The sequence below is a fragment of the Pygocentrus nattereri genome, chromosome 16 (genome assembly GCF_015220715.1).
Source record: "Pygocentrus nattereri isolate fPygNat1 chromosome 16, fPygNat1.pri, whole genome shotgun sequence".
Lineage (NCBI taxonomy): Eukaryota > Metazoa > Chordata > Actinopteri > Characiformes > Serrasalmidae > Pygocentrus > Pygocentrus nattereri.
This window is the reverse complement of record NC_051226.1, coordinates 16,433,053-16,450,192: the sequence shown is the minus strand read 5'-3', so window position 1 is coordinate 16,450,192 and position 17,140 is coordinate 16,433,053. Positions and strand designations below refer to the sequence as shown.

At 38.3% G+C, this 17,140-nt stretch overlaps 1 protein-coding gene across 14 annotated transcripts in view; it reads left to right on the top strand.

The window, feature by feature from the left end:
* ncam1a (neural cell adhesion molecule 1a) overlaps positions 1-17,140 on the top strand; it is a 244,826-nt gene that overhangs the window by 195,257 nt on the left and 32,429 nt on the right. For 4 of the 14 annotated variants that reach the window (XM_017719838.2, XM_017719837.2, XM_017719841.2 and 1 more), the window contains 3 exons: positions 3,281-3,295; positions 11,249-11,296; positions 15,895-15,897. The exons of 5 other annotated variants lie outside the window; for them this stretch is intronic. In XM_017719838.2, coding sequence (XP_017575327.1) covers positions 3,281-3,295; positions 11,249-11,296; positions 15,895-15,897 — 66 coding nt within the window. The remainder of the gene's footprint in view (positions 1-3,280; positions 3,296-11,248; positions 11,297-15,894; positions 15,898-17,140) is intronic. 5 more of the 14 variants (XM_017719843.2, XM_037546124.1, XM_017719849.2 and 2 more) reach the window with 2 other exon arrangements.

Sequence of the window (17,140 nt, the reverse complement as noted above, 5' to 3'; positions counted from 1 at the left end):
CCTATGCCTTTGTGCGTGTGTTTGAGTGTGTACGTGTGCTGGGAGTTAGCTAACATCTGATTCTAGATTCACACCTCACCAGTGCTCCCTGCTGTCCTCAGTGTGTAGCGTCTCTCCCTCCAGTTCCTGCCAGTGCCAGTGTGTGTGTGAGAGCAGTACGTAGTCACAGTCGTTTGCAAAGGTTTGAACACCTCTGGTAAAATTTTGTTGATTTTTTTAAGTGAAAATAAGTGAGCAATTCCTCTTCAGAGAGCACACTTACTGCAAATACTGCACTTACTTCAGAGAGCACACTTACAAATACACACTTCTGTCTGCAAATTGTAGAAATTAGAATAAATCATTTCTATTAATTTGCTTAGTTTAACATATTGAGAAAAAGTAAAATATATGCTGTAAAATTTGCTATAAATAACATATAACATGTATATTTTATGTTTTTTGTGTTAGACTCAATAAATAAACAGGACGTATGCAGTAACATGTGCAGTAGTTTGTTCTCTGTGGAGGATGTTAACTGATGTTCACTTAGAAAATCATCAAAACATGTTGTTTGACCAGGGGGCGTGCAAATATTTGCACACTATTTATGTGTCCAGAGATCTGAGTGCTGTCCTTTTAAGTGCTGTCCATGTCAATAGGCCATACTTTATCCATATTTTATATATTTCTTCCTGCTGTGATTGATCTATTTATTTATAACTAAAGAATTATTACAGCCCTGCAAAATAACAGTTATTACATTATTTAGAGCTTCAGCTGTTAAAATGAATATCCAATAAACAACATTATCCTGCTTATTATTGAACTGGTAATGTAACGGTATTCATTTTGTGAATAGCTGCTACAGCATATCGAATTGACATTAAATTAAAAACTAAACTAGTTGTTGGCTGCGAAAAAGTAGGTTGTACATGGTCTCCTCTGCTTTTTTTGCCTTGTTTTGTTTTTGTTTTTTCCCAGATTTTCTATTAGAGGATCACTCCTCATATATTGTAGAAAGTTCTTTAATATTGGGGGTATGGCAGAGCTGTCTTTTTTCAACTCGTAGGATAATTACTGAATGTAATAACAAAGGCTCGTCTCTCACTGGGTTCTGCCTAGAAGCAGATTAGAAAAGAGCATGTAGAAAGAGTGCAGGAGGAGAAGCAGTGGCTCTTTGATAATTCACTTTCCTCTTAAACTAGTAGGAATTAAGTGACTTTGTAAAAATGCACATAATTGCCACTCTCTCTCAGTATTTTTTATTAAGAAGACTTTCTCCACTGATACAATTCAGTTGATCCATCTCTGAAGTGCTTTGTAATGAAATAACCAAAAAAAAAAGAAAGAAGAAGAAAGAAAGAAAGAAAGAAAGAAAAGCAACATATTTCTGAGCTGTTTTGCCTTTTGAAAACCTGCTAACTAGAGGAAAGGCTTCTGAAAGACACATGTACAATGAAGGAGTTCTGCTTTAGTTCTTTTCTTTTCATTTGCTAGACTACTACACAGATGAAGGATGACTTCAGGACTGTAGTTTGTTATTACAGTTAAGTCACTCATTAGTCATGGGCAGGTTGACAATGCCTTTGATCTGTGTGGTATTTCACGCTTCCATCTGTGCTTTCCCATCCTGTGCTTCAGTAGCAGCCTCCCTTCACTCCCACTGTCCTGCTCTCATTTCTTCTTTAGCTAATTGGGGCATTCAGCTGTGCCATTTTGGGTTGCTCTATGAAACAGAAAGTACTGAGAAAAACCTGCTGTCAGTTATTTTTACAGATAAGTAAATTGAACAGTATATGTTTTGCATTCTTTCATAGTTAATACAAGCTTTGCATAAATCCAGTTCACGCTAATGAGAAATTATAGCACTCTCAGTTTTTATGAATATATTTAAGATTAGAGTGGATTATTAATCACAGATTATTTTGCATGCATCTGTATCTGGATAGATAAAGTGAAGATTTTTGCTATAATGTCATGCTAGAAACAAGTTTGCGTAAGTACACAAAGCAAATACTTCAAGCAACGTGAGCACAGTTTTGTGCATTGTTGCTTTCTGAAGTATGTCACAATGCAATTCTGAGCACTGCAGCAAGGGAATCACTTATATTTACACACTTATATACATTTTCTTATGGTCTATTCACAAGTAAAAATATAGTGTATATAGGTTGCTGCCAGAGTTGTGTTTTTTATTTGAAATAATCCTCAAAAATATTTTTTGGCCCAGGTAGCTAGACTGTTTAAATGAAAACAGTGATTCGGTAGTGTGGGTAGCCTTTGTGTTTTCAGTGTGCTGGCTGAGTGTTGTCATTTGTGTTTGAGTACTTGCGTTTTTATATGTTTTTTGTCACATTTATGGCATGTGACAGATTCACAATTTGATAATATAATGCTTCTTACCCAGTGCCACTTATTAGTTTAGTGTAATGTGCTTGCTTGGTCAGAGAAGTGAAACTGAATCTGCCATTAAGAGGGCAGCTACGTCATACCAAACATGTACAAACAGGAAAATATTGTTGACAACTTTAGCAATGCTACAATAATGGTGTAGACTAAGATGTTATCTTACGAGCAACGTTAAAGCCATTGTCTGCTTAGTATATCATTGAGGTGTTTATACCTTAAATCTATGTGGCATGTGTCCCCCACGGGCTCCAATGATGATGGCCAGGAGAGCCGGCAGGTAGGCGGGGCCCGAACACCCAGCAGTGACGAACCTTGGTGAGGACGCCGGGGAGAGAACCGCAAGTGTGGAGGGGGCGGAGCACAATGCCCGAGCTCCCCCGACGGACGACAGTGACATGAGTCACGGGAGTGACGGTGGGAGGAGGAGGACAATGACGGTGCCGGCAAGGAGCGAGTCCCGAGTCGTCCTCGCCAAGGTTCGTCACCGCCGGCTGTTCGGGCCGCCTTCCTGCCAGCTCTTGCAGCCGTCATCGTCGGGTCCCTGGGGGCGGGCGCATGCCACAATCGGATATACCCTGGCAATGTGATTTTTCATATACATACAAAATAGAAAACGTACAGTGTTTATAAAACGCTCTAATTTTAGATATTTTGAGAAAAAGTCCCGTTCATTAGGGTGAATAGAATAAGCTGTAAAACCTATCCAGCATAGAAACTGTAAGTATGAAAGAGCGCTTAACGTGTATAGGTCAGGTAAGCCTAAAATGGCCAGTTGGAATCATCACTTTACCTCTTGTTTCTGTTCTCATATGTTTTCTATTTCTGTTTTTGCATTTCTCATCATGTTTCTCATGTTTTCATCTCGTTTTTGTTCCACTGGACGACTCAGGCTATACTTTCACAAGTAAGTGCTTCATTCTGTCTCTCTCTCTCTCTCTCTCTCTCTCTCTCTCTCTCCCTCTGTCTTCCTAGCTCTGTCACTATTTTATCTCTGTGTTTTGTTTTGCCATTTGTTTCCATTTCTACCAGTTACCCTGTGCATTTCTGCCACATGCACCAGGAAGCTATTAGCCAAAGGTAGTGAAGCTTAGATGAGAAATTTAAATGAGGACTTAAAGTATTCCCACCTCATGCGGACTCATACACCTCGCTGAAATTGGATTTGAAATATTCTGTTTTCCCACTGAATTAAGTGGCTGTTTGCTCATTTCCTTGAAGCACGAACGAGAAGGCACTGAGTGGAGCGTTTGCATTAAAGACTTTTGGAGAGCTCATGCAATATCTTGTGTATTTTTCCAGATGGAATTCCATTTTATTACTCTAACATGGACAAAGGTTTGTTGCTGTGGCAAGTTAGAGGGCATCAATAGCAGTCAGGCGTGTATATTCAGCAGCTGTTTCTTAGTCTGGTGGTCACTGGCCCTCTCAGTGGAAATGTTCCTTCATACAGATGCCACTCTAGTATACTGGAACCAGTTAATCTGTGTCTGTTGAAGAAATTTGATTAGGGTTAAAATTAAACTCTTCTGGAAGGTAGATGTCCAGGAAGAGGATTGGTGACCACTGCCTTAGTCAGCTTAGTGCATATTTTCCCTGCTTCATCACGTCTCTGTTAAAACCCACAATTTGCCAGCTTACAGCAGAAGTCTAGTCTTGGCTATTTCCAGCACTAATCACATAGGGACTTGATGTGCAGTACGGATCTCAGTGTATATCATTAAAATCGCTTCGTCCAGAGTGATTAATCTTCATTTTCATAGTGAACTAAAACATTGTCTAGCATTTACAGACCCGGGGTCGCATTTTTATGAAGTTGTTGCTAATTTGACTGACAGGCGAGTCCTCATTTAGCCTTGTCAGTGACAGGGATCATTTTGATGGAGGGAGCTTTCTCGTGGTCATTATTCTATAATAGAATCGACGCAGACAGGCATGGAGAGAGCCCATATCCTGTAATGATAGTGTAATGTGGTCATGCTCAGTGGAGATGGATGGCATTGTCTGCTCTTGTTGTGGAGGTATACCCGCGTGGATGTGAGAGGTGATTGGCGACACAATGATCCAAGTACTCCAAACACTCACCAAACATTCATCAGATCTCGTATGACAGGACTGGAACACACTGGCATCTCAGACAGTCATCACATTACAGCTAAAGAGATCTACTGACAGTCTGCAGTGAATTTACCTGCCAAGCGCAGGCTTTGAGAACATTTTTGGGGAGAACTGAAACAAAAGGAACAATAGACTATTCTGAATACTTGTTCAACAGGTTATGTCTTTTTTGACTGAGTGAGCAAGTGAAAGTACCATTTGAGCTCGAGGAAGTTCACTTACAGTGACTTCTGTTCACTATATTTTTTAAAACAGTGCTTTGGGCTGTCATGATAGCTCAAAGTAATTGCTCAATTAAATTATTCACTGTTTAGTTGGCAGTTTTCATAGCATATTCTTTAATTCTCCAACTGGTATTTCTTACAGTAAAAAATGGAGCTGACAGAAACATCCATTTATGTACATTTATTGCAACATAGTGTTTTAAATGACTATATTTACTCTAAATGGAACTTTTTAACAAGGTTTACTACATCTACAATAAAATACAATAACAGTCCATTTTTAAGGTCAACCTGATATAATAATATTCTGTAGAGAACCTGATTACTATTGCTATCTTATATAAAATGTTTAAAGGCTTTTCAACCTGGTAAACAGAGCTTGGGGTTTCCAGTCTGTCAGGCATAACATTTCTTATAGAGGAATTTCACCCTTTTTTTTAATTCTGCATAATTAAGTGGTTAAGATGTAAATAAAGTCACACACAGTGCTTTGATGTGAAATGCACCGTTCTAGTGAAACGTCTAGAATTGTGGTGATGTGAACCATCTAAAGCTACTTATCAAAAGAAATACTATATATACATTATCATCATTACTTACAAGAATTCAGAACACATGTAGGCTGGTTGTTTTGGATAGAAAATAAACATACTGTATTTGCATTGTAGACATCATGACTCCTAGTTCCTATCACCATTGCTGTAAAGAAAATCCGAGCCGGTAAGTCTTTCTGCCCGTCTAAATGACTTTGTTAACATTTTGACCATTAAATTATGCAGAATATTGGGTAAAACGTGGGCTAGTGAGATGATTAGTTCAGCGTGCCTTGAATTAAGTGAAAATTGTATTCATAAGTGAATTTTCTTAACTTGAAGCCTGATCTCAGCTGTAGGAAAATGTCCCAACCACACAGGAATGTAACTTCCATCTGGAAACTCCATTTAGACCACTTTAAGAATATGTCAACATACACTATACTTAAATTGACGTATTGTAGTACTTGCAGATATAAATGTGTATCTTTTTTTTTTTAAACTTTGATACAGTATTTACCCTTACCATTTTCCATGTCCAAACATGTCCACTGACTTGTTTGCAGGACTAGCAATGCAGAAGTTATTTCTCATGCATTTTTCCTCCCCAGAGGAAAGAAATCTTAATTTTCACATTAATGGAGCCTAAAAGTACAGAGAGGTAGAAGAGCACTGACAGGCACTCATCAGCACTTCAACGCAATGCGTGCCCACAATGCCTGGACTCCAGAGTTTCCAGAGGAGGAAGACAATGAAGAAGAAAGAATGAAAGAGAGTGGGGACGAAACCTCTCAATCGGAGGATGTCATGATTAGTGCTATACAAAAGACTGGATCCTCTAAGGAAGGCACTGCGCCCTTAGCTTCCACAACAGTGCCTGGGGAAGTTATAACGGAGCAGTATGTTATCTCATTGCAGAAATTGCTGCAGGGTGGGTGAGCATTCTCCTGGAAGCTTCTCAGCCAGCGGTAGTAGTGTTGTGTAAGAGGACACACAACGTGGAGGTGGGCAAGGGCTGAGGACAGGGGTGATGGACAGTTCATAAGACCCTTTGACAGCTGCCCACACAGTGCCTCCCACTGCACCAAGGCTTTAGAGCCTAGACCACCACAAACCCCCCTTCAGGGAATGCACAGAAGTGCTGCCCATGCTCTATTGCCAGAGCTTGTCCTTCTTACCAAAGGTCTTCTGACAAGCTCCCTCTCGTAAGGCCAGTAGACATCTTTGACAGTATTTCCTCAGGGACACATATAGTGAATAGTGATGATGCTAAAGGTACACAGGGTGTCACAGTAGAGGATATTACGTGCAGAAGCGGTCAGCAATGGTCTGAAAAAGATGTAGGGATGAAGTCTAGGGTAATGCAGGAGAGTGTGTCAGTAACCCCAGTGAAAATGGGAGAAAAGTCCAGTTGGAGGTTGGGTGCCCCCAGTACAGTTGTGCTATTGATGATGAAGAAATCAGAATTTATAGAAATGTTGCAGTATGACTCAGTTTCTGAGACAGTCACTGATGGAATTTTACCAAAAAAATTAAAACGCTCTGTAATGCCCCATAACAGTTACCTGACTCTAGTCCTAGATCCACCTTGTCTGCACATTTTAGTGATCCCTGTTTCAAGACTCATTAAGGGATTGTTTCAAGTCAGGTCAACTTAACACTATATAGCAGCTTGCTGCTAATCTTTAGCATAGTCTTATTTTAAGTCTCCTAGTTCACAATTTTAGTCCTATGTCTAAGGTCAACAGTACAGTTTAAGTTGAGCTTAAAAGTGGATATGCTACCTCCTGAAACTGCTTAAATTTCTTGTTGGATTATTTTTTTCAGTTTCCTTCTCCCCCTAGTTCAGTTATGGCTCTTTCACACATACAGGCTATGATGCTATAGGCTATAGGCTACACAAGCAGTATTCAGCTCCAGTCCAGCACAGTTTGGTCATTTTTGTGCTTGAACACACCTGATTCAGTCTGTGAATTGCCTGTTTTAGTGGGTGTATTTGAGTAGGGGAATTCCCAAACTGTGCTGAACACCAGCCCTTTAGGAACTGAGTATATCTGACCTACACATAAGACTCACTAATGGAAGAAAGAATCAAACAATCTAAAGTGTTGTTACAGTTAAGTCTAGTTAATGACACCAGAATAGTAAAAAAAGTATGAATGTATTGTCAATAAGCAGCATGAATAAGAGCTGTAATATCAGTAAAATCCTGATACCCATGCCTACTGAAGACATGAGGTTGAACTATATTAGAGATGACACGCTTAACAGCTTGTCCAGAGCCCTCAGCCTGTACTCATGTTCATTCTGTGATGCATAAAACAGTGGAAACGGATAGATTCATGTCAGCCATTACCCCTGTCACCATGCCCACGGTTACATGCACAGCCAGGTGTAATAAGAGTGCAATAGTCCAGACTCAGTCCCAGAGAGCCTAAGTAACCAGGAATAGGTGTCATCAGCTCAGCTCGACTACAACAGCGGTTTTCTCCTGCACAGTCCAGTCTACGGTTCATCATTTCAAACACTTAGTGTATGTCATAACAACTGCAACCTAATGCTTCTGCCGAGACTTTCTGTACTTTCTCTTCTAGAAACTGATGTTAACCAGTGGAAGTCATAAATTCATAAATTTGGAATACTCTACCAAATTATAACTAGACATCGTTTATGTTTACTCAACAACAGATACATTCATCACACAAGCAATGATCAGTGTGGTCTACTGTATCAGAGTATCAGAGAATACACCGGCTGGTCGTACCTCACAACTCGTAACCATAGTTAACATGGAATGTAACTAGTGGTTTCTGTTTCTAGTGGTAACTTGAACATTAACAAGTTTATGAGTTTACAAGGACTGTCAAAGTGCACCATGAGACATTCTAAAAGACTTATTTGCTTCAGTGCTGTAGAAATTTGAAAAAAGGTAGAGGTATGACCTATCAAAGAGGTCCAAGTCCTCAAGTGGAGTGCTTTAATTGAGATATCCCATGAGGCAGAGTTCAACTGCCCCTTGATTCTAATTCACATAAAGCACTTACAATTCAACAGACATACTGTTATTCTTCATAGGCATTTTTTCCACTTCTAGATATTCTGTGTTCAGTCTGATGCTTGCCTTTTGTTTGGTCTTATCTGTAGGCTTCTAGTCACAGCTACTCCCAAGTGTTGAAAGAAGATGCACCAATTACAATTTTATTTTCACATGGTGCGCAACCAAAACCACCCAAATTATGCTATGTTGTGCAATTAGTGCCCTCATACTGAGTCATACAAATAGAAAATATAGCACTGGCACTTCACATTCTGGAAAAAAATCTGAAAAAAATGACCCCCGTTTGCACTTCATATGCAAAACTTTGCCTTCAAGTAAAAACACATCTTTAATTTTAAATTTGACAGTGCATACTTGCTCAGTGGAATAGGTTCAGGCAGCTGCTGTGATGTCCTCGTATTGCCTGGTACCTATAATTCCCTTTGTATCTATGAATCCCCTGTTACCACTAAGGCAGAAACACAGGCATTAGAAGACAAGCCTGCTGCATGCATATCTCACGCAGTCCCTATAATGTTAGCGAAGTCTGGGAAGTGAGTTTCTCCTTGACATCTGTCAGAAAATCTGCTCACTAACAGCCTCAGCTTTTTCCTTATTATTAAGTTTGGCTTCTAGCAGGAAATGGGGGATATTTTTTGCTTCTTATCATATTATTACCTCCCACTCAAAGTGCTTATCATTTTACACCATGGCTCTCAGGTTCACCTTACTGAAAGCCGTCCTTCAGTCAGAAAGTCAAGTCAGACTGATGAAGAGGCATCAGAGATGATAATGTCAATGGCAATAATTGTCTGCCAGGCAATTATCCTACAGTATAAATCCAATTTTGAGGGAAGTCCACCAAAAGGGAAGATCCTGCTAGGTATGTCTGCAGTTGTAGCAATCATGATATTATAACATTTTCCAGTCATAGGATAGATTAGATTAAATCTGTTTTTAAACCCATGATGGATAGGACTCATTTGCTTATCTTTAAGCTGTCAGCATCATTTCAATCATTTTTCAGCAACAGAATTACAGACCAATTTCTTATGTGCTGATGATGCCAAAACAGTATGTTGTGTGATAGAACTCCTAGCAGTGCCAAATGATTAATGACCATTGGCTACCTTGAAAAGCTTCTCTGAAATGTGGATGGGGTGATAAGATGTATTGAATTCTTTTAATGATTTATGAAAAATGGTGGAAAAGAGCCCGTGCTAACTTCAGAGCTTCTTGGGTCAGATTTTCCCTTCTCTTTCAATAGATTTCAGGCATTTTGATCCAGGAAAATCAATATCTCTCAGCCTTGTGTCGCCAACAGTAGATGTATAAGAGCTACAGCCATTTGTTTTCAATGCAGGTCGGATAGTGTTAAGAATGTTGAAAGATTTTTTTTACAATGATTCATGATAGATGCCTTCAAGACAGCATAAAGTTGTTGCAAAGGACGTTGACGTTTATCATCTCACCTCAACCTTTCAGGCCCTATTCATGCCTGGTATTAACAGCCAACTCAAGTGATCCGATCTTAAGTGGACAGGGAGATGTATAACTGTTTACACCTGCCATTTCTATGTGTCTTGAATGTGTCACCACTTTTGATCAGACTTTGTGACTAAAGGAGGAGTACAGCACACGTTTCACTGCATCTGTTGTCAGGCAGTCCCTTTAGTCCTTGCTCGTGCAAGTCTACAGCAGAGACCCAGTGACTCAGATGTATGTTGACTGTCTTGGGATTCAAACTTGCCCTTAAATGTTTCGTGACTTGACTCAGACTTGCGACTTACAACTCGTGAAATTTCAGTCTGAGAAAAATGCAAGAACAAAATAGATTATGTTAGGACCAATCTTAATGCAGTCAGTGTTTAAAATCTCTAGTTTCCAACTTTATTTGCCTGTCAGTTTTGCTATGGTCATGCACAGTCATTACTGCTGTGCCATTTTCATGCAGCTCACAGTAGTGTCAGATTCAACATGGCTTTAAATAATGAACCTTTTGTTATAGCAAAGCCTTCAGTCTGATGGGCAATCTGAAGGCTTGCAAATGTGCAGTAACTAATATAGCTGAAGTTGCCAGCTAATCTAGCTGAAGTTTAAGTAGGTTTCAGATCACATTCCTTTAAAATGTGCCAAAATTGTCAGCTGATTTAGTTATTGCACTAGCTAATAGCATATATCTTTCCCTTAAAGTGCCACATTTACTGTGTGTATAGCTTAAAATCTATCCTTCAAACTGAAGTTTTTCCTGTAATGGAAGCCAAGTTATTTGAAGCCCTGTCAAACCTGACAGGTTTTAGTAGGGATTTAGTAGTAGGGACTTTTGTACAGTACAATACCTGTAGCTAATAATTAATAATTCTAATTACTAATAATTCGCCACTAAAGGCTTGAGACTTGTTCCAAATGTTTAGATCATATGGATTGCTAACAAACAGGAGAGGAGATGAAGAAAGAAGCTACACAGGTCGTTTTAGCAGCTAATAAGACCTTCATTAATGTCAGGAACACATTTAGTACACTTTAGTGTTCACACTGCAAATATTACAAGGTCATATGCATCTTTTTCCACCTCCATAAGTGATCAGATTACAGTGCATCTCTGAGATGCATTGAACTCTACTGTTGTTTACTTATGATTGCATTACCAAAGATGTGTATTAATGCCAAGTGTGAACAAGGCCTAAGACTCTGAGCATTATATCTACATCTAGAAATGAATGAACTGTGTAAATACACAGGTACGGGTACTGTATGCATGCTGTTTTTCCATTATGATGGGTGCATGCAGCCTGTGAGCTAGCAGTTGAATGTGGTTATGATGTGCTGATATGTTTTATGACTTGTGCCACTGATGTATAAAGCAAAGTATGGTCAGTTTCGCTAAAAGCTGACTTTACCTACGATCCAAAGCAAGCACATCTCACCATGTTCTCACCATCTTCCAGTGTCTTCAGTGACTCCAACCCCAAATCCTCCAACCACCACAGTCCTTAGTGAGTATGCCGGCAGTGTGCAGTGTTGTTTGCTCCTCTTTACCTGCCTGCTACACATATGTCTTACCTAAGCCGTTGCTCCTGAAGTCGACATCGCTGGTGCTCACCGTAGAAAGGGAGAGCACCCATAGTAAGAGGAGACTGCCTGTGTAGCTGTTCGTCTGGGCTGAGCGAGTGAGACAGCTTCATGCTGGAACAGACTGGTCTCATCACCTCAGACCCATGTAGAATACCATTACTAACCCCAGCTTGTAGAGTGGCTCCTCTCACTAGCATATCCCTGCACTTGAGGCATGCAGGGATATTCACTGGATCAGCACATTTTTACAGGATATGCAGGCCAGTGGCCTTTTGATCACATTTGGATTCATATTGTTTCATTTTTCCTCCTTAAACTGCTCTGTGGAAAGTTTCTTACTTCACCCAGTCTCATTTGGCATCCAAGCCTTTTTCATGTAGTGCATTAGCATATATTAATGAAGTGTGTTGCATGCTGTTTGATCAGAGAAAACAAGGGAACTGCCCTCATATTGTTAACCAAAATTAGCAACATTACAACTCTTTAGTTTTTGCTCAGCAGCCCTCAGAGATATTGCATCATTTGCTCTCCAGAGACCCCTCTCACGTTTGTTTGTGTTTACTCATAGATTCACACCTAAAAAAGACAGATCTTCATATTCTAATATGTATATAAAAAGTATATTCTGAAATATATAAAACCATATACAGCCATATAAAACAAATTCTCCATGAATCTGAAGAGCCATTTCCTGATGCAAAGTACCCTTCATTTGTGAAAAGGATTTTTTGAGAGAATCCTTGAAGAACCAGGAGTGTAAATAAAGGTTAAAGTCAAAAGCATGCCTTTCTTGGGCAGCACCCTGAAAAGGACCACAGGGGAGTTTAACATAATATTTATGGAGGTGAAAAAGACACAAAAAGATGTGCATTTTAATATTTGATATTTGATGTGGATATGGGTGTGGACTTTGATCTAGTTGAATTTACTACGTTGAATTAGGACACTTACATTTTATATTTCAGAGCTGTAGGAGTGAGTTTAAAATTCACGCTTGGAAATAGGAGTGTGAATGGGTGCTCGAATGTCTGTCAGTGTGGCTATAACCAGACTACTCTATTTGTTATTAACCAGAAACAATAAAAATGTTATTTTTCTGTTAACTCATTCATCTACTAAGGGGAAAAAAACCTTATGTAGAAGCCCATGAGTCATTATTGTTTACCGCTGCATTATAGTACCCATTAATTCATCTGAATATGCAGCCTCAGGCCTTATCCAACACGATAACCTACTAATTTAACCTGAATCAACCAAGTGATTTATTTTGGCTGCGTTTGAATAATAAAGCACGTTTGCTGTGTTTGTTTCTGATTTTGAGTCTTCTAATACTACCTGACCATATTTGTGTATTATAAACTCTGCCACAAAAAGCTGTTTTTTTTTACGTCTTATTCCCTGTGGTAACCCAGTTAACTCATAAGGGTGGTTAAATATCTAAATCAGAAAACATCCCCATTTTTAAAATGGTTTCAAAACAATAATGGGGCAATAAATCAAGAACTTGCACTTTCAAAGAAAAAAATAGAGATCATTCATCTTTTTTTCCCTCTATAAATGTGGAGAATAACAGCCTAAGCCAATTTGAGGGACCCAAAAGAGATTTTGTCTGAATTGTAACTTTTGATGGACAAATATTCTTCTCATTTTCTGCTAAAAGGAAGACAAGCTCTCTATAATAGAATTGGACTCTGTCAGACAACTGTCTGGTTATTAAGATTTGAATGGCAGGCCTGATATCATGCTGGACTAAATCCCTGTCAGATGTCACAGGAATCAAAAAAAGAAAATTCTTTCATAAGAATCCTGGACATGATAATGGATAGATGTCGAAAAAATGTGATGTTTTATGTTATTTGGATTCTGTGTGTTGGGTAAGGACTTGACTGCAGATTTTAAAATATATTCTAATTGGTTTGACTGTAAGTTTGTAAGAATCCTCTTAGATCAGCTTTGTTTATGTTAAATGCTTAATTTGACTAATATTAACGTGGTGGAGTGTCAGATGTTTTGTCAGTATGCATGTCAATTGTTTTCTCACATTTTTACAGCATTGTTCTTAAATAGTTCAGGTAGACACCTAAATTGGAGGCCTGGAATCATTTTAATATAGTTTCCATATTTTCTTCTATATTTAGGATCCATCTAAAGTTTTCACTTTCATAAGAAAGATGATGGTCATATTTTCTTTGTATAAAGGGAATCAACACATGCAAGTAAATATATGTGAAAAAAGATTTACTGTTGTGAACACTGTGAAGCATGTATGATCCAATAAGATGATTCTAAACTGCTGGAAACCATAATAGTTGCTTTTATTGTTAAAGGATAGGTTTTGAACCAAATGGCTTTGAATCATTTCAGTGGCGTTCATCCCAGACACTCATTTCGGTGATTTGGTCTATACTGAGTAATTTACTGCAACACTGAGTCTCTGCAACTCCCCTGGAAATCTCTGGCAAGCTCTATCTTATGGATTGAGCGTTCATATGCAATGATTGCGCTTTTTAAATGTGAGTCACCACTACATTTTGTTCAATTCCTGTATTACTTATAAACGTTCAAAATCATGTTTTTAAAGCATAAAAAACCCATTAACTGCTGCAGCAACTAAAGTACCAGCAATAATCCCTGAGAAATAAGATGATTATTCCTGGAGGAAAGGGAAAAAAAGAATTTCCAACCAATGCTGTGTTTCTCAACAAAATAACTACATTTAAATATAATAAAATCATATAAAAGGATAAAACTAAGCATGACCTCTGGTAGAAATAGATGGAAATTTAAGTGAGACTAGCGTAGAGAATCTAGAAGAGGCAAGACTTTTGGCAGTCATTCTTACACAAATGGAACATTGTCTAATACTGTAAAACAGCTTTGGTAAACAACTGTTTAAGATGGCATGTGCGGTCTTAAGACGTATTTAATTGTGCTAGAAACTCGTTGGCTGCTTCTCATGGTTGATGCTATGTTTGTGAAAGTGAAGACTCGAAACATGTGCAATAATTCAGAAAGTATGTGCACTGATTCAAGGCTAGGTTGGCCAAGTTGGCCATTCTTAAACCGACATATTTAAGATTTTTAAAGCTAACTTGACTTCCAGTCAACTTTCTGTGGTGAATCAGTGTTGCAGGAAATGATTCAGTGTAACCAAGACATTGTAATGAGCATTTAGGGTGAAAGGCACTGTGTAATGATGCATTTTTGAATTGGTTCAAGTACTTAAAGTATTAAAGGGCCTATATCATGGAAAAAAACATTTCTTTAGTAGTATGTAAACATATAGTAACTAATGTGCATAAAGTAACTAATATGCATATAGTAACTAATGTGCAAAAACAACCTTTATTGAATTGATTGTTTTTGTGATGTCACAAAAGTCACAAAAGGGTTAAGACTAGCTGTACTTCAAAACATGCAAACTTCATTAGTAAATATCAGAAACAGCAAGAATATTTAGGATATGGGTCCTTTAACCTATCCTTTAAATATGTGTTTGTGTATGTAAAACTCAAAACGTAAGTATTACTCATGATGCAATTGGTTATCATGGGATGTAGAAAATGTTTGTTTTTAACTACTTAAAGTTAAGCTTTCTCCCACTACTCAAAGTTTAACGTGAGCATAGTGTCAAACTGTATGACAATTATGGTACAGTTTTCTTTCTGTACCCTGAGCTCTACTGCAGTTCACCATGTGGGTGTGGCTGAAATCAAACAGCTAAGTCTGTAGGTTGTGATGGAGGGTGAAACTCCACTGCTGTCCCGCCCTCTCCCTCAACCCTCAGCTGCAGCGCTGGCCTCAGGCCTGTCTCTGTCCTAACGCTTCATTGTTGCCATTCTGTAGTGTCCAGCTCCAGTGTTCAGTCATGCATCATTAGATCAACATGTGTTGGTTTTTTTTTTTCAGTATTGTCAACCATTTTTTCCTCTGTTTCTGCTTGGCCAACTCTTTTTACTGTGTCATTAATAATATGTAGTAAGCTCAAGCCAACAGAATTAACCACATTGTGAAAAGAGTTTTGTTTGATTCAGACCCAGTGAAAGTGTCATTCTCGGTCAGAGGAAATGCTGTTTTCAGTGTTGATTCATAAAGCACTTTCAACGATCTGCTCTCAAACCCAGCAAAGGCATGTAATTGATATTAGTCCAGAAAATTATGCTGATTTTTTTGTTTACATGTTGATTTGCAAATAATGGCTGTGAAATTGCTTTATGGATCTTAATATGTCCATGGTTTGTATACATGCTCTAATGTTTCAGAGAATTACTTATGTTTTGAATTTATGTTCTCTTTTGTTTGTCTTTCTGTTTGTATTGTTTTTCTTTTGGTGTTAACACTCTTGTTGTTGCGTTTTCTGTTCCATGTTTGTGTAATTTTATTTCCAATGTTTTGTATTTTCCATGTGACCCCATCCCCCTCCACTTTTCCTTTCAACAAATCTTGCACGTGTATATCATGTGACTTTGTCATGTGGCTCTTGCATGGTGCTGATGATGTCGTCTTCGCTGGCGAACAGAAGGTAATTTTTTTTGTTTCTATGTCATTTTTGGTCCATTTCACATTAGAAGTGAAAGCAGAAGAGTTAATTATGAATTAGACAAAACACTCACCCAATGCCATCAACTTTACGGACCATTTCATTCATGAGCCATTGGTTCTCACAGAGCTTTACATTGCGCACTTGATTTCTGGATGTGACATTAAAAACTATCAGTGGCTCTGCTTGAACAGTAATCCAGCAGTTTTCTGCTGTAAAACACTTTAATAACCAGACTGAGTGGAAAAATACAACAATGATTTAAAGTGAATGCAAAATCATTCTTTTTTCGTGAAGCTTGTATGTTTTGTTAACAATTACAAAATGTGCAGAAGTCAGAGACCATCCATCGATGATTTAATGTCTAGTCAAAATAGCCATTAAGTATTTATTTTGCATATTTCTCAGGAGAGTAGATATAAGATAATTTACTTACATAAGGAGGAGGAAAGTCAAAGGAAAGTAAGTGAAAAACTGGACTTTTAATTATTACAGGATATAGAGAGAATATAATTTCTCTGCTTTTTATCCTGCCATTGAAAAATGAATAAATTGTACTTAATGACCGCTTTGACTGGAGATAACATTTCTGACATTTGCATAATACTGTATATTGCAGAGATTTGCTTTGATTACTGTAGCAGAGTCTATGTTCAGAACTTAAATTTGCATTATTCAGCACTGCTACTCACATTTTATATTATCATAATGTACTGCTACTCATTTTGATACTATTAATATTACATAATTGTCATGAATGATATTTCTGACAGGGTAGACCAAGTATAACCACACATTATCCATAATATGATGTAATGAGATGCACCCTGGTCGGACTAACAGTACTACACACCTTACACTTCACATTACTGCATGCGTGCAAGTTCACATACACTTCTGTTCAGGCCTGTGTCTTGTCTTAGTCTCCACTCTTTAGTGATATTCTATCATGCATGTTGTATTTGTATGTCTGCGTCCATGGTGTCAGCCCTGTCTCAGTCTGGTGTGTGCTAATGTGAAAAGGGACAGAAAAGCCTTGCACTCAGAGCACATTTCTTCTTTTTTCTTTATACTGTATACTATACTGTATACTAATTGAAAATTAAACTTAAGGGCTCTAGTCTGGCACTAAGTTAGTGAAGACTTGGCTTCTGATTGTGTTTACGTTTACTGGCAATTGGCAGTCATGGTTGACTGTGATGTGGATCAATGACCTTAATCTCAC